The following is a 17,314-nucleotide window of genomic DNA, read 5'->3' on the forward strand; positions in this document are numbered from 1 at the left end:
TTGCAAGACCCTGAATAAGTGTATCGATTAAAGGACTATCTGTATGACGTCTCCGTAATCATTTAAAAAATATATACAAAATATCAATATGTCCAACGGGAGTAAGTTAAGATAAGTAGTCTGTGTTTTGTGTATACATCCAGAACATGGTTTACATACATGCTAAATTTCAAACAAATCGCTTTTAACTTCTTCTGAGTTTACTTCTAACAAACCTTCAAACATCCACAAATTATTTACAAACTTTCGCATTTATTATATTAGTAAAATAAAACTAGTAAGTAATAACGTAATATTTTTTACTTTACTTCTTCAAGTAAAAGAATCTTATTTAGATTATGAAATTATAGTTATCATAATAATTGAACATGACCGTGTAACATCGCGTCATCATTTTTTTTATACCTATTTATTTTTCTACTAACACAAATAACAAAATTTCTATGTTTGCAACACTACAACCATCGTAAAACGAACTGTCAAACTGTTCAAACTGTCATTCATTTTTTGTGAAACGGCTAGCGAAATGTCTGATTCAGCCGGTGATAATTCAAAACCACGAGTGGTTGTTTTAGGAGGTAAAATCTTTATTCTACGTCCCCCAACAACGTCCCCGACCCGTATCCTCACCATGAATCCTTTATCAAAGTAATACAAGAAGTGTGACTTGTTTTTTTTTAACTCTAACGGTCTGTGTTAGTCATCATGAGTTAAGGTTGTTTTTCGTGTTGTGATGTTCAGGATGCGGCTTCATCGGCCGAAATTTGGTGGAGTATTTGATCAGTAATGACTTGGTGAGCGGGTTGCGGGTGGTGGACAAGACTCCGCCGCAACTCGCGTTCCTCAACCCGGCACACACTAAGGTTTTCAACGACCCCCGCGTCGAGTACAAAAGCGCCAACCTTATCAACCCCGGTGAGTTATCGTATGCATTATAAATTACAAATGACGGATTTGTTGTGATTAAATCGTTTGCGATATTCTTTGAGTTATGGCACGGAGTTTTTCTAGAATGATCACAATAGCGCGTTTTTGTGCCGGTTTCAGCTATGACATTGAAACTCCTTTCTTATCTCATGCTTGCTGACATAATTATTTATATGTCCCCTTCTTTCATTCGTAAGTTTAATTTAACTTTTATCTTTCACAGTATAAAGTTAATTAAAAACATTTTTAATATTATCAGAACCTCATATAAATGTAATTATGCCTTTATTTTTATTTTTTTTGCTTTCATATTAGTCTTGTAGCCTGTGTTGTAAATTGGCTCAGAAAAAAATAAAACATTTAGTTTTAATTAATAAGTTCATGTTTACCTCATTTGAAACAATGTGGGAATGGCTTCATATGAAGGATAAAATAGCTTACAAGGAAAATTATTCTACATATTATATTATGTATGTAATGTTTGACATTGTAGAACCATTGATTGATACTTCAATAATGATTTAATATTTAATTGCCAGGTCGAGTAAGTTATAACATGAAGGTTTTTGCCACTTCTGCCTATTAGCAGTAGCAATATTTCCTGTAATGGCTGTCTTTATATAAAAAAAATGTAACAGGCCGGTGTCTGTACATTATAAATATTGAAGATAAAGTAATATGCGCGATTGTTATTAGAACAACAGCCGCAAAAGAATATTTTTTAAAATTTGATAAGTCTGTGTGTTTGTACACGCATTATGTCAAAACTACTTCTTTGGATTAAATGCAGTTTTCACTGATGTATTGCTAGAAGTATAACTTAAAATATAGGCTTCATTTTATTTTCATGCAGGAAGAGCCGCAAGCACAAGCTAGTACATAATAAAACTTTAATATTTTTTTGTTTATTAATAAACAATTTTTGAAGTTACTAGTCTATGTTTAAAAAGTCTCCTATTAATAGTGACTTACATTATCACCAAGTTCTATAGAATTTTAATTTTAGGGTATTCTCTTTTACTGGCTGAATAAATAAAGGTAAAGTTTCTTAATATAATTTATTTTATGACCTAAATCATACATTTCTATATTTTTCTGTCATTACTAATCTAGATATTTTGTAAAAAGTTTTTAACTTATTTCTAACCTGAGCAACTGCAGGTCACACCCCATTACTCACAGTGCAATTAGATGTCACAGAGTCATTGACACCCCTATTCACTTGATAGCTTATCAAACACAACTCATTCGTTAAATATAATGCACTGCAACTTTGTCGGACTATTCATAATTATGTTTTGCCACTATCCGTCATTGTTACTCATCCGTGTGAGTCACATCCACGTTGATTAGAAACCTTCAAAAATAGATTCCTATACACTGGCAGCTTGTATGAGCCAAAGTGACTCCACTGCACCTGGGGATAAGTGGAGAGAGGTCCAATAGAAAGTCAACCGACGAGAAACGATTACCCTTCAGCAGTCAACACAGTTATGCCAGCCTGTTGGAATCGGATATACACAGGCTGATCCTGGAATGTGACACACGTATGTGGGCCACTATGACGGATTTTAACATCTTTTGTATGTCCAGGTGGATATAAAATATATCCTACCACCAACACAAACTTTTATGATTCCTGATATTGTAAATATTTATTGATGATGGTCATAAATTGATGATGATCTACTTGCTTCTTTGCTAACTCAACATCTTCAGTTATTTTGACATACATACATACAACTTCTAAGGTGCCTCATACCCATGTCACATACTATGCTCAGATAAAGCATACCTATATTATTTTTGCTTGACAGTGTCTAGTTTTGATAATGTCATAAGCAATCATGTTTAAATTGTGCACTTTTTGATGATTCATACTTTTGGGGAGGGCTGGATATTCCCGACTGACAATTTCCTGTCATGACAAACTAATGAATGCACCAGTTTGATGTTATAAATACATGTTAATTTTTAATACAATATCATAATCAGGTATCACGCAAAGTATAAAAAAACAAATTAAATAACCGAGTGAAACCCGAAATCATTAAAATTTCGCATAAATTTAACGAGTTCAAATATTATTTTAAGGGCTCATTATAATACAATAACGTTATAATCATAACAGTTCGTTGACCTGTCTGGGAATTTGATGACAATGAATAAAGTCTTTATATTACAATTTACAAGACACGGCATTATAAAATACGCAAATTGAGAATTTTAATAAGTTGTTTAAAAAGTGTTGTGTGGAGCCTTTTTAGTATAGCTTGCGTGATTTAACCTTTCTCATCTAAAGTTTTCGTGGACATTTCCTGGCCTCCCCACCTCCCATCCTGAGAGGTTTCCTTATCCTTCCCCCACTCTTCCTGTCCAGCTATCCCCTCCTAACTTTCCTCCAGGACCCTGCAGTCGCTAAGCCGGGGATTTCAGTATCCCATTAGCAGGCTTTCCGGAGACTGCGGAGTCCGATACAAAAAAAACTATCGATCACTTAACATCACAATATTATGACCTACATGTTCATGTACCAACCCTTGTTATAAAGGTCATATAAAATCTGCATCGGACGCATAGCACTATAATAAGATGAAAAAATAAATAAAAATGAACATGAGTGCGTCAAGAGCGCCGCAGTCTGCAGAGGCAATACGGTTTCAATCAATAATTGGTTTAATATATCCCCGGCAAAGATTCCGCAGTTACAGCATTTTGGTTTAGGTTCAATTAAAAAACGCCAATGTTGAAACATGTTTTGCTGGTTATTTTAAATTGGTCCCAAGTAAAATAATTTGTGGATGGATTCAAGGTGTAATTTTTATATATATTTTATATATTATTTTATAAATTAAACAGCCAAAGAAACAATATTTTATATTGTTACGAGTGGACCTGAGAAACGTTGTCCCGTCTTAACTATGAATTTGCAGCGCGCATTCTGTCAATCACTGAAATTAACTTTTCTTATATTTTCTAACGTTCCGCTTAACTTCCTTAATTTTTTCTTTCATAAGATCCTTCTCCTGACAATAACAAACAACAAAAATAAAATAGTGAAATCGGTCCAGCCATTCACGCATGATGGCGTCACCAATGGGAATAGGGATTCATTTTTATATATATAGATTATAACATAAAATCGCTTAGCATTTTGGATCTCTGATAAATATGAAACCATTCTTTACCAAAGGGAATCTTTCGTTCGGAAAAGCCTTAACTTGTTAAAAAGCACCGCGAAACAGTCTGTTGTTTTTTCTTCCTATCGCGCCCTATATTGTGGATGAAACTAGCTGACCCCGTCCCATTTTAAAAGTGTCTTTGTTAGGCTATCTCCTCGGTACAAGATTAAAACGTAAACTTCTGTATCAAGTGACGTCATAACATTTAAAACATCGCATAATAGAAAATGAAACAGGTACATGTATGAAGGAAATTGTTTTATCGTGATGATTTTGCGAAAGTCCAAGATAGGATGGATTAAACAATGTAGCTTTTTTATCACTGAATACGATTGGAATTCGGTTGGCTTAGATAATCCCCGAGGCAACCAATATACAATACATAAGAAACTGAACATTGACACTGGCAGTACTACTCCTCAATTCAGAGGAATTGATAACCATAACAAAAAAAAAAGAAAAAAGGATCCTGCACTATGTTATTCCTTAATAATATGAACAGAAATAATAGAGTAATGTATCTTAAAGGGGCCTCTACGTGTTGTATCTATGATCATGCAAACCTTCCAAAAAGGTTGGCCTTTATGCCGTGATTTCCCGCAGGAAAGATAATAAAATAGACAACATAATAATAAAATAGATTGCTAATTTATACATTCATCACTACTAGTTGCAATATTGCAGTATATAGGCAACAAAATATTCCATTATGATGAAAAGGTATCATCCACCTGAATTTAAAAGTTACCCATGGAACACTAACGGCGCACCCTGGCTCGGCTTACTCTTTGAAGGATCTAGAGCCGAGCAAATTGTAATAGAAAACCCCATAAAAACTTTTCCTGACCAGAGAAGCTACCACAAAACTTACCTAAGTTTAGTTTTAGTAGCTTATGTGAGCTAATTGAGTGAGTTCATAATACAAAATTCCACACGGCCGACATCGTTAGCACAGAAATGCGTGCAAAGCCTCGTCTGCCGGGATTTAATTAATGACTCAACAGTACTTTCCTAATTTTACTTTCATAAGCATTGCATCGTGAATTCATAACGCGCTACTAGTTCTTAGAATTGAACGCTTCGTAATCATTTTACACACGGGTATGATTTAAAATCCATTTGCATGAATGTAGTGTAATGTCCACGTAAGTGTGTCGCGTTTCGGCCTCCGGGATCAGTCTGTGTATGTCCGGTTCCAACAGGCCGGCATAATAGTATCTACTGCCATGGGGTAATCATCTCTCGTCAGTCGACATTCTATTGGACCCCACTCCACTTACCATCAGGTGCAGTGGGATCAGTTTGTACACGTATAAAAAAATACGAATGAGGCATTGGTGAAAAAACCCCAACTAGATAACATAGTAAGGAGATATCTAGATATTTCACATTTGCATAGTATCAGTGGAAGGTCAGCATATATTTTATAACTGACTTGATACTCTTCACTGTACGCATGGTACAAAAACTCCAACACAGAGTTATATTCGAGGAATTTCGTTCAGGAGTTTGGCGAAACATATTTACCCTGCTCTATACAATAACGCAGAGTAAAGGAACAGTTATTATTAATAGATTCGAACCCAAAACCTCATGATCTACAACTCGATATACCACTAATCGACTGTGCTTTCAGTATAAAAGAAAAATGTCTACCCATTTAACTAAGTTTAATATTATCTCTCAACTAACCGAGAGATTACTTTAATCTGAAAATTAATTTTGTCGCTTCTAAGATTTCGTGTCGCGTTAAGCCGGCTTTCGTTAATGCCGTAATGGCCGACTTTTTGTCACCGTATCGGTTAATTAACTTCCGACCTAAGCCAGACTAATTAGTGGATCAAGGTCAGTCTAAAATACAGTTTTTAATACCTAAACTAAAGTAATGCTATTTTAAATATATTAAAACTGAGTATTCGATAATCTTCTGACGTGTATTAATATGTAGAAATTCGGTTTTATGTATTTGTAACACATTTTATACATAGTTATTATACTGCACTCTATATAAACTTTAAATGTATGCACTTTTCGGGACAAAAGTAGCCTACACGTTCATTCGAAACACGGTTTATCAGAATGCTTAACTTTATCTAAATCCGTTTAGTAGTTACTGCGTTTACTTCTAATAAACATGCAAACATTTTCAGAAATTTACATTCATTTTATTATAAGGATAACAGGATTTTATTGGAGATTAAAATGACGTTCTCAAAGACTCGTCGGACTTCACTTCTCGCTGTTAAATATGCATGTCATCATCTCTTACAAGAGTTGAACTTACTTGGGCAACTCGCCATGGTAGCCCATGTAAGTGTATCGCATTCCAGGATCAGCTTGCTTATATCCTTGTCAAACAGGCCAGTATAATTGTGTCGACTGGGAAGGGTATGCGGAATCGTCTCTACTCAGTCGTCATTCATATAGAAATATGTATGGGACAGACTTATTGCTAGGATACGTCGTTCCCGTACATTTTTTATTTTCCATTAGTATAAACCATTCACAATGACATTACCTAGTAAAAGCGGCAATAACCCAGTAGTTGTGGAACGGACTGCCAAAATGAATGTGCGTACACCTTTAACTTTTCTAAAATTATGTCTTTGTGAATTATGGCTTGCTTTAACGATAAAGGAACATATTGTGAGGAATCCTACATACCTGAGAAGTTCTCTATAAGAGTTTTGAGGGTGTATGAAGTCTACCAATCCGCACTAGACTAGCGTGGTGGACTAAGGCCTAATCACTCTCAGTAGTAAAGGAGGCCTGTGCCGAACAGTGGGACAGTATATAAGACAGGACTGATGTTTTATAAACGATTGTAGGAAATCGTTTTAGCTACGCTCTCTGGACCCCACTTACCATCAGACGCTGTAGAGTCACTTTACCAAGCACCTATGAAAAAGTATTGGAGCAGAATAGCATCGTAACTTAACCTCTCATTTTGTATCCAAGTTCAAAGATTCAAATACGCATTGAAAACATTGTTTTAGTATAAATCAATTGTTAACTACACCGTACAGGAAAACGTGTTTTCCTTCTGCCGTTACCAAGACTTGAGGATATTTATAGCGTGTTAAGGAATAAAATATCTCGATTTTATTAGAAGTAAAATTCATGTACATATACATAATATATATTGTCTGTATAAAATTATAGCGATCGTTATATAAACGTTAATCGTCCATGTCCCGTGTTCCGGTTTGAAGGACATTGTATCCAGTGTAACTACTGGACATAATAAGACAACATCTCATGTCTCAGGATGGCGAGCGCCGTGGAATACCAAGAATACTTTGTAATTCAAGGTGTTGGATGGTGTTTCTACTGTTTACTGGCGGTCGTATCGCTTACTATCAGGCGAACGGCAAGCTCGTCTCGTTATTCAAAGCAATAAAAAAAAAACAAATACAATGCGTCTCAATCCTCGATGGATTACGTGGCTCGCTATATGCCGAGTACCTTGTTCGTGAGCTTAAAGTAAATCAATACAAGGCAAAGTTATTTTCAACGATCACCATAAATCATCCGATCTTATAGCATTTACCCCAAAATGTCCCTAAACCTGTACAAACCACATTTTGAGGTCGTCGCCCCATTTCAGACGTTCCGCGCGTCGCCCAAACAGAGCCGTCTTGTCTTTTTGTAAGTAAACCATCGGAGCGTGTAGTGTTACAGCACGTGATGCCGAGTCATCTCAAAATGATTGGACGCAATCATTTTTTTACTGTATATTTTGTCGTGGTTGTGATGATAGGGTTCATATTTGTGTGGCAGGTAAACTCGATGGTAAAATTGTCGACGATAGACATTTTCAAAAATTGTTCGTTAACTTTTGTTGGCGGTGGGATCATTTTATATCTGCCCCGATAGCGACCGCCTTACACAAGGTGTAAAACCCGCCATAGTTGCCCACATAAGTGACTTCTGTTCTTACAGGTCGGCATAATTGTGTCGACTGCCGAGAGGTAATCGCCACTCAACAATCTATTGGACTCCACTCCACTTCCATCAGGTGCAGTTGGATCACTTTTCCGTGCAACTATAAAAAAAAACTCAGGCGATAATGGTCTTTAGGGCGAAATGGGAGAGGTTTTACTGGCCCTCTGACCATCTCACTAAGTTACAAAAGGCAACAGTAAGCCATAACCGTTTGTGGCAATTTAGAAATGCAAAAGCGGCATAGCTGCTCTTCAATTTATTGTACAACAAATAAAGCATAAGTATTGGTAGAAAAGGCCCCGTAAAAATCAACGGAGATCTCGTTGGTCGACATACTATACTGAACTTGGTATCACCGCCCATAACTTACTAGAAAAAATATTCTCAATAAAAACGTGCGTCAATTAATCGCTTCAATAAGACATTCCTGGACACCTTCACAGTGACAATAGAATTACAATAAACATGTACGCTACGTGGTATTGTGTGGATGTGGCTCGCATGCTAAGTGGCGCGGGTTCGACACGTTTCCTCCCGCAACGCTTTGTTTCCAACGGAAACGACCGGCAATTGTCAGTTATATCTGTCACTCAGTTTTTGATTGTAAATTTGGGTCGTTAATTGGTACATATAAGGTAATAATTAAATATATTCTCATGTATGTTGACTTATCATAAGCGCAACTGTATGCCTACGTCACGAATGAAGCATTATGTATAATTTTTTAAATTATTAAACAAGGTGGTAATGAAATTAATTGAAAAGTTGATGTTATAAAGAAAATACCAGTAGAAAGATACGAATTAAGTTACTATAAAAGAGACTACCCACTGCACTATTTTATGAACAGTTTAAGGAATATCTGGAATACTTAAACGAGTAATGAAACGACAACTTCACATTCAGACGTATATTCGATGACTAGCGCAACCGTATGGGCCGTTGAACTACAAAATTACCCTCAGTTTGTAATTATAAAAATACATATATTACAATATGACCATGTTAGAAGCGTGTCAGGCAAAAATATTCTTACAGACTATACTAGGTGACGATTCGGTCTAGAAATTGTCTCATACTTTTGAATACAAAGAATAATTATTTTGCCTAAGTTCCTACGGTCATATGAAACAGCAGCAGCAGTGGGCAAACTCCTTTACTATATGTTTTGCCCGCGGGTCCGCCCGTGCTTATTTCAAAGAGTTTTCTGAATATTATCCATATTTTCAGATTACCCCCACTTCTAAAGCCACAAACCATCTATTTATAATTGAATTATAACACCATATTGACCAATGCCACATCAAAATACAATTACGTTTGGATTAAACTTAATGCCTTAAGTAATACGGCCTTCAATACCACAGCATCATGCGCATCAGCGCTAGACCCTGGCGATGGAGAGCCCTGGGGCCTGGTGGTGAACTGCGCTGGTGAGACCCGGGTGGGCCAGACGGAGGCGGTGTACGCCGAGGGCATCTTCACGCTCAGCGTGAACGTGGCCAAGAACTGCGCTAAGATGAAGGTGCCCAGACTCGTGGAGATCTCCAGCGGACAGATGTACAGCACTGATAAGGTATTGTAGTAGTAGGCATTTTTGAAGATATAGTTATTTATTTAATTTTGAGAAAGGCTTACAGACTAATAAAAAAAATATGTAAATAATATCAAACATAACAACTATTGCTAAGATATGTCCAGCTTTGCCATTTTTTCTTTACAGTTGTACAAGGTTTAGATTAGCAAGAAAACTTGCAAAAATCGACTTCAGTAAGCAATTTTTAACGCGTAAACAATAACGGCAGTTGACTTTTACAATTTTTGCACTTTCAGGAATTGGCCGCAAGTCGCATGTGTATAGAACTATTTAAACATTGTCGATAGTGAAAACGCATCTGGAAGTGTAAATAATTGCTAATCTAAACTTAGCATTAAAAATAATATTTATTTCTTTCCGTTTCGCATATAATAAATGCATTTTTTGTACACTTGCAGAATGAGTATTTTTCATTTCATTGGCATAATGTAACGAAAATAGAAGTCCATTACTGCCCATTTTGTGCCTCAAAATATCAATCTCAAAACCAGTTTGCTCCCATTCCAGCCCCACAAAGAAGACGGTCCCGTGGACCCGTGGACGGTCGAGGGTCGCATGAAGAACAAAGTAGAGCAGGAGCTGAAGAACATGGACGGGCTGAACTACACCATCATTAGGCCAGCTATAGTCTACGGCGTGGGGGATAGAAGGAGTTTGAGTGAGTCACAAGGCTTTAAAAAAACTTACTTCTACAGTCCGCAGTGAAGCTCCGAGGAATCTCGTGGAATGTTATGATTTCATCGATATAGGCAACAGGGGCGTAGCTACCGCCGTATCAGTGGTACGAGGCCCCCAAACTTTGGGGCCCCTCTTGGCCCATACCAACATTAAACTAAGCAGGCACCCAAAAGTTCATACTGCACTGAAGAGCCCCCAACAAATATAGATATAAGGCCCATTTATGACAAGCTGCTGATAATTAACATCTGGCTAGGAAAGTGCGAAATATATTTATAACATCGATATCGTTATATCGACAAAACGGCTGCATAAAATAACAACTTTAACAAACCATGAGATTCCTTGCAGCTCTCCCGCGGACTGTATAGTATCACTGCAGTGTTTCTAATTGTCCACCAATGTGATTATAGTCGTCTCTTGCTTTAATGGTGTGTATGAGGGCTACGCATTAAAAGGATCTGGGATCGATCAGGTCGTGTGATTAAGAAGTGGTTATCTATGTGGTTATAGTGCCCTAAGTGAACTTTAAAAAAACTAGGGTTCTTAACCGATCCCCACGACGGTAACCAAAATTTTGGTTTAATAATAGTGTCAGCACTGTCGTATATACTGTCCCACTGTTGGGCACAGGCTGCCTCTACTACTGAGAGGGATTAGGCTTTAGTGCACCACGCTGGCCTAGTGCGGATTGGTAGACTTCACACACCCTCAAAATGCCTATAGAGAATTTCTCAGGTATGCTGGTTTCCTCGCGATGTTACAAAGTGACAAAGTAAGGTTTGCCACACGAAAATCCCAAATTCCATTCCAATATGGAAATAGACTCGCCATTTATCGTAAAGTGGGAAGAATGTGGACCGGAAAAAATTTGGTGCACTGGTTAGATCTCTGCCTATGCTTAAAACATATATGTATGATTTTAAATTTAAATCCAACAAAATTGACATAAGTAACTTTAAAGTATCTGTCCAAATAAGCAACATCTATATGTAATTTTATAAATAAGGTGTGTTTGTTCAAATATTTCGCACAATTATCGTTCGAGAGATGGGAAGTGTGTTATTTTTTCATCCATTGTCACAAACAAATTGTTTTTGTCGTGTGAATGTTCGTAATTATTTATTCCGTTTACCTAAGGCCGAGGAACTTGTTTTGATTCTTGTATAAGTTTTTTTTTTTATGATATTCGAATATAATTAGTAGATTTACGGATGAAATTATAATTACTTGAGTACCACGTGAAATTGCGACTGTTTTATGGGTAGATACTTATATTATGTTCTCTTATATAGTCTATCTGACTGTCGAATTTCATCAAAATCGATTCAGCAATTCATGCATTACCTTCGGACATAACACAAACTAATAAAAGAAATTAACTAACTTGCGGACGACCAATACCTAAGTCCTCTCCGTGACCATGAAGGCTGTAAAGCATTTGAACGTCGAGAGAAAATTAAAATATAAAAAACCGCAACAGTTATATAATACTAAACTTCGCATCAGTCCTGGGTTTGCAAATAGGCCGTATAGGCCGCAGCCTATGGGCGTCAGATTTCAGAAATCGCTCACTCGATTTTATTAATCTTTCGTTTAACTTTAGTGCCTTCCATAATGCAAATAAATGGAAAATTATTAAGTATTTTAAAAACCTACCTACATAGAGCGGCGGAAATAAAATGGCCTACACTCATAAAAAATATAAAACACTGCTTCACATTCACAAGTATTATTTTTTTCACAGCTCCTCGCCTCTTATACGGCGGTATCTATAAACACCTGAACGAAACAATGAAGCTTCTATGGACAGCGGATCTGAAGATGAACACGGTCCACGTGAGCGACGTGTGCCGCGCCGCCTGGACCCTCGGCACCAGCGCACAAGCGAACAGACAGACGTATAACGTGGTGGACGACGCCAACACCACGCAAGGGCTGCTCGCTGAACTAGTGTCGGACATCTTTAATATCAACCATGATTATTATGGTACCGCTATATCCACGCTGGCTAAGGTTTGTGCAGTTCTATATTTACATTGTTATTCATTGGTCGCAATCACAATTTTTAGTTAAAAAAAATAATATTTATTTTTATATTACAAGATATACAAATTCCTCATGGGTTTCCTTAATATTTTTTTTTTTAACTGGGAACACACTGATACTCGTTTGTTGTCTCTCCCGTTGCAATCGGCATAAATTCTATCTTCAAATAATACATTTAAAATATAAAAAAAAACGCTCGTGGAACAGAAAAACAGATAATTTAAAAATTAAAATGAAAAAGAATTCGTGGCCCATGAGGGGATCGAACCCGCGACCTTCGCGTTATTAGCACGACGCTCTAACCAACTGAGCTAATGGGCCGATGGGAGGTCACGCGAAATAATCTACCGGATTGTGTAAATATATATTATATAAGATTATGTAAATTTATAGTTTCTGAATAAATAAAACTGCTGAATATGTAATTATATGTGTATAGATGCAAATTTAAAAGCAGATTTCACCATTTTGTCCAGCGAAACTCCAGTGAATATAAATGAGTTTTAAAAATATATAAACTAAAATTTCAAGCAGTCGTCTCGTTGCTAATACTGCCATAGAACCATAATAATAAGAAAAATGTGGGAGTGGAGACTACCATACCAGTATTTTTAGATGGTGGCGTTAGCAACGTGACGTCACAAAGTTTCGCTACGTCATCACTTTCCATAGCAGTAAAACTACGACTTGCCCTTCACTGGTTATTATGCCCGTACATTTCACTATTGATTACTGACTGGCACACGCGAAGCGCCGATTCACTCTATTCATATATGTATAGCTTTTGCCCGCGACTCCGCATGCGTGATATATTTACCCGGGATAACAGGTAGCCTCTAGCACTCAGGATTAATGCAGTTTTCTATTAGTTAAAGAATTTCAAAATTGGTTCAGTAGTTCCAGAAATTAGCCCCTAACAAAACTACAGACTTTTGATGATATTAGTATAGACAGTAAGATTGCAACAATAATTGAGGGTACCCAAAAATATAAAAAAAAAAACCTTAGAGAAAGAAAAAATATTTTTCAAGACGATATATCATTTTTATTTCCACAATAATGCCTTTAACATCAAAACAATTTAAATTGGATATTATTTAAGAGTCAAGAGTATTTATAACTGTTGTGTATGTTATAGAACGACATAGCATCGGTGGCGGAGGAGGCGAACGACAAGCACCTGACGGCGTGGGCCGACATGTGCCGCAAGTACTCGCTGGAGCACACGCCGCTGGAGCCCAGCGCCGGCGCCGAGCTGCTCCTCAACAAGCAGCTGTGCCTCGACGGGAGCAAGCTGCGGCCCATCCTCGCCCCCGGCGTGCCCGCGCCCACCTCCGACAACTTGCGACAGGTACCAGCAGTTTATGTGGCCACAGCAAAATGACCCTACTGGATATGTATATAAATGGAGTGGTGGCAAATGTAATGGCAAGTAATTTAAAAATGGGTCTCACCAGTCTTATGTATGCGAAGACTGATTCGGAACACGATTACTTGGATCATCATGGCGGGTTTTATACCTTGTGTACGAATATCTATGTAGGTGAGCACAAATATCCTCCCACCGCCATTTATTAATTTAAACTAACTAGGTGTCGGTCAGAGACAATGTCCAGAACATAGTATACTTACGTATCAAATTTCATACATATAGATATGTATGTTTACGGATTTATACTTGATTGGTTAACTCTATCTCTTTACATTCCAGGTGCTTGAGGACTACGCTTCCATGAATCTCTTCCCCAAAGAGCTCCTGCTATGACCACAAAAGTGAAGAGATCAGCTATTTTTGTACCGACAAGCCATTTTATTAAAAGACGAAATTTTAACCTATATACATAAGCTTTGCGTCGATTCTGCGATCGACCGCGCGAGCATTTTATTGTAAGACTAAAGTCTATTTAAGATATATCGATAAGTAATATTGTAATCGATATAATAGTATCGAATAGGGGATTCTAAGAATGTTATTCTCAGATCAACATCATTAATTTGAAGAAATAAATAGAAAAGAATGTATGGGTTTCCTATACGATTTTAATCGATTATAAAATACTACTATATCGATTAAAGTTTGCCGTCATTTTAAAGAATAGATTTTATTCCCAATGTTTTATTCACCAATCGGGGTGCTTTAGGCTGGCTTATTTTGTAGTTTGGCTGAAAATTGTTTTGATTTTTTCTAACATTTAAACTTAATACACTGTGATAATGACGTGTGATGCTGTGAAACTCAAAATATCTAGTATTCCGACAAAAATATTTTAGGTGAGCAGACAATAAAAATCTATAAGTCGTCTAACGAACTAACGGTCTTACTGTTAAGCAATTGAAGACTGGATACCAAAAAGCAATGTTAGAGATCAGTTCGTAGATAATTTACAGTGTCAGCAGTAGGGATAACAAACTAGAAGATCGGTAACATATGATTCCACTGGCTTTCGACGCACAAATCGACCAATATAATAGCAAAGCTGCACCTTTAAACCCTTTTTGGAACTACATCAACCGAGCCGACCTATTAGGGATGTTTGAGACTCCTAAACAAGCAGAGAGTTTAGCTGATCTTTTCAATCAACAAATACCTATTTGATATCATTTTAAATAACTGAAATTGGTCCTTCAAAACAAAACTATATACCGATCTCTATCGTTAACCGTCGTGATTTTACTAAATTCTATATTTGGATTGTCAATGTTACGTCTATTCCATCCAACAGTATCAATTGAGAAACGAGATTATATAGCGGCGCATCCTAGCCGCGTTTAGAGGTACTTAAACGATTTTTTTTTACTTTATTTTATGGTGCAAAATACTTATAACATGCGACGAAACTGGCCTCAAATAACACTTTAATTATTCTTAATTCAATAATACTGCCCTAGGACCATTTTAATCGCACTGCCTAATTATAAAATGTCGATTTTTAAATTAAGGAATTGATAACGTCTAGAATTGGTCAAATTCTGTAGATCTACGGTAAGATTTCAAAATGAATTACGCGTAGTTTCTTATCGATAAGTCACACGTTTTTATATCGATACATTGAACACAAATATCGACACTTCCTACACCTTATATCTTATAGGCCGTGATAACTAACATAAGGAAACATTTATGAAGTGCATTTTTATTCTATTTACGTAATGTGCTTTGTATTTTGTTTTTTAGTCAGCGCACTTATTCGTTAGATATGATTGCTCGCAGAAACGTATTTCAGTATGTATATTGTGGTGATAAGCTAAGAATATATTCAATATTTCGATCTAAATTTTAATAATTTCGGAATTTATAAACTTCCATTGTATTTACAAGTATAAAATATTTCTGTGCTCCTTATTTTAATAATATAACCATTCAAAACAGCGACATCTGTACTGTAATTTACTATAATATACATTTAAGCGTATAAAATAACACCGCAATAATTAAAATATCGAGCACGCTGAAAGGAATCGTACTAATACTAAAGTGATTTTATCGATATCGATTATAATCGATAAATAATGTCGATGCTGTATCGATTAAAATTATATTTACGAATTATTTTCTAAATCGCATTAGCTATTACTGTTCGAGTATTGAAAGAGTATTGTTTGAAATTATTGAAGCTTGCGATGTTTCGTATTATTTTAATGTCAACGTATTATGTAATAAATACTTTTATTTGCGTATCTATTTTTTTTAGTCGCCCTATTATAAGCAATTTGTCCCATTCCTAAAACAACAGCGTATAGTTGAAATAACTTCTAGCGCTAGTCATATTTCAAGTCTCGACGTAAAACACTAGTCTCACCGCCGGCGATGAACTAAATATCGCCTATTTAGTCCATTGAAATGTTACATTTTTTAGGCCTTACCTTGCGTTTTTTAGAGGACGCAATTTTATTTTTTTGAAGTGTAGGGGAGGTCAGTCTAAAGCTAAAACCAAGTTTGTGGGGTCGCCACCCTTGTCCCACGGCCGCCATCTTGAAAATAGGGGTTGAAATGGTTTTACGATGTATCTCTTAAACTATTTATCTGACAAAAAAATTATAAACATTTTTGTTGCAAATTAAATTTTCTACAACTTTGGTCTAGTAACTTTTGTCGTAGAACTATAAATAAAAAGTTATGAGCGAAAATGTTAAGAAATTCAATGTTAAGCAATGTCCATTGCAACGTCATCAGAACGTGTGTTTATAAGGTTCATAATACTTTTTTTGTACTCCCATTAATACCCAAATACCCAAGGGACCATTAGGGAACAAAAGAACATCTGCCTGCTATTATTATTATTATTTCTAACCTCTGTTGTTGTAAGAATAGCTGATAATAATAATTATGTTGAAGTTGTCGTTCAACTTATATCTTTTAGTTGTGCTATATATTTCTGTACGTGCGGATGTATTTTATTCGATTTCGAATGATTTTAGACACAATTTTAATTTTTATTAGCATTTTGACTTTTAAAAGACTTTTAAAAGTCAAAATGCTAATAAATAACTTACTTACTACAACTTCAACACAATATTATCAGCTATTCTTATAATAAGAGAGGTTAGAAATAATAATAATAATAGCAGGCAGATGTTCTTTTGTTCCCTAATAGTCCCTTGGGTATTTGGGTATTAATGAGAGTACAAAAAAAGTATTATGAACCTTATAAACACACGTTCTGATGACGTTGCAATAGACATTGCTTAACATTGAATTCCTTAACATTTTCGCTTATAACTTTTTTATTTATAGTTCTACGACAAAAGTTACAAGACCAAAGTTGTAGAGAATTTAATTTGCAACAAAAAATGTTTATACATTTTTTGTCAGATAAATAGTTTAAGAGATACATCGTAAAAACCATTTCAACCCTTATTTTCAAGATGGCGGCCGTGGGACAAGGGTGGCGACCCCACAAACTTGGTTTTAGCTTTAGACTGACCCCCCCTACAC

At 36.1% G+C, this 17,314-nt stretch overlaps 1 protein-coding gene and 1 non-coding gene across 2 annotated transcripts; one reads left to right on the plus strand and one right to left on the minus strand.

Annotated features, from left to right (window-relative positions):
* Positions 1-437: 437 nt before the first annotated feature.
* Positions 438-16,056, plus strand: LOC115442230. The gene is made up of 7 exons (XM_030167236.2): positions 438-578; positions 742-915; positions 9,422-9,630; positions 10,159-10,309; positions 12,077-12,345; positions 13,517-13,729; positions 14,090-16,056. The coding sequence occupies exons 1-7, from the start codon at positions 527-529 to the stop codon at positions 14,141-14,143; spliced, it is 1,122 nt and encodes a 373-aa protein (XP_030023096.1). The 5' UTR covers positions 438-526; the 3' UTR covers positions 14,144-16,056.
* Trnai-aau lies at positions 12,626-12,699 on the minus strand. The gene has a single exon. It is a non-coding gene; the product is annotated as a tRNA-Ile (tRNA).
* Positions 16,057-17,314: the final 1,258 nt, after the last annotated feature.

Source organism: Manduca sexta, chromosome 21, assembly GCF_014839805.1.
Source record: "Manduca sexta isolate Smith_Timp_Sample1 chromosome 21, JHU_Msex_v1.0, whole genome shotgun sequence".
NCBI classification, from domain to species: Eukaryota; Metazoa; Arthropoda; class Insecta; order Lepidoptera; family Sphingidae; genus Manduca; species Manduca sexta.

What these genes read in the sequence shown, in the direction of transcription:
- LOC115442230 (XM_030167236.2), top strand. Translation starts at nt 527, where the DNA reads ATGTCTGATTCAGCCGGTGATAATTCAAAACCACGAGTGGTTGTTTTA. An exon ending in AGATGTACAGCACTGATAAG is followed by an intron (nt 9,631 to 10,158) that starts GTATTGTAGTAG and finishes CTCCCATTCCAG; the next exon opens with CCCCACAAAGAAGACGGTCC. An exon ending in GGGGGATAGAAGGAGTTTGA is followed by an intron (nt 10,310 to 12,076) that starts GTGAGTCACAAG and finishes TTTTTTTCACAG; the next exon opens with CTCCTCGCCTCTTATACGGC.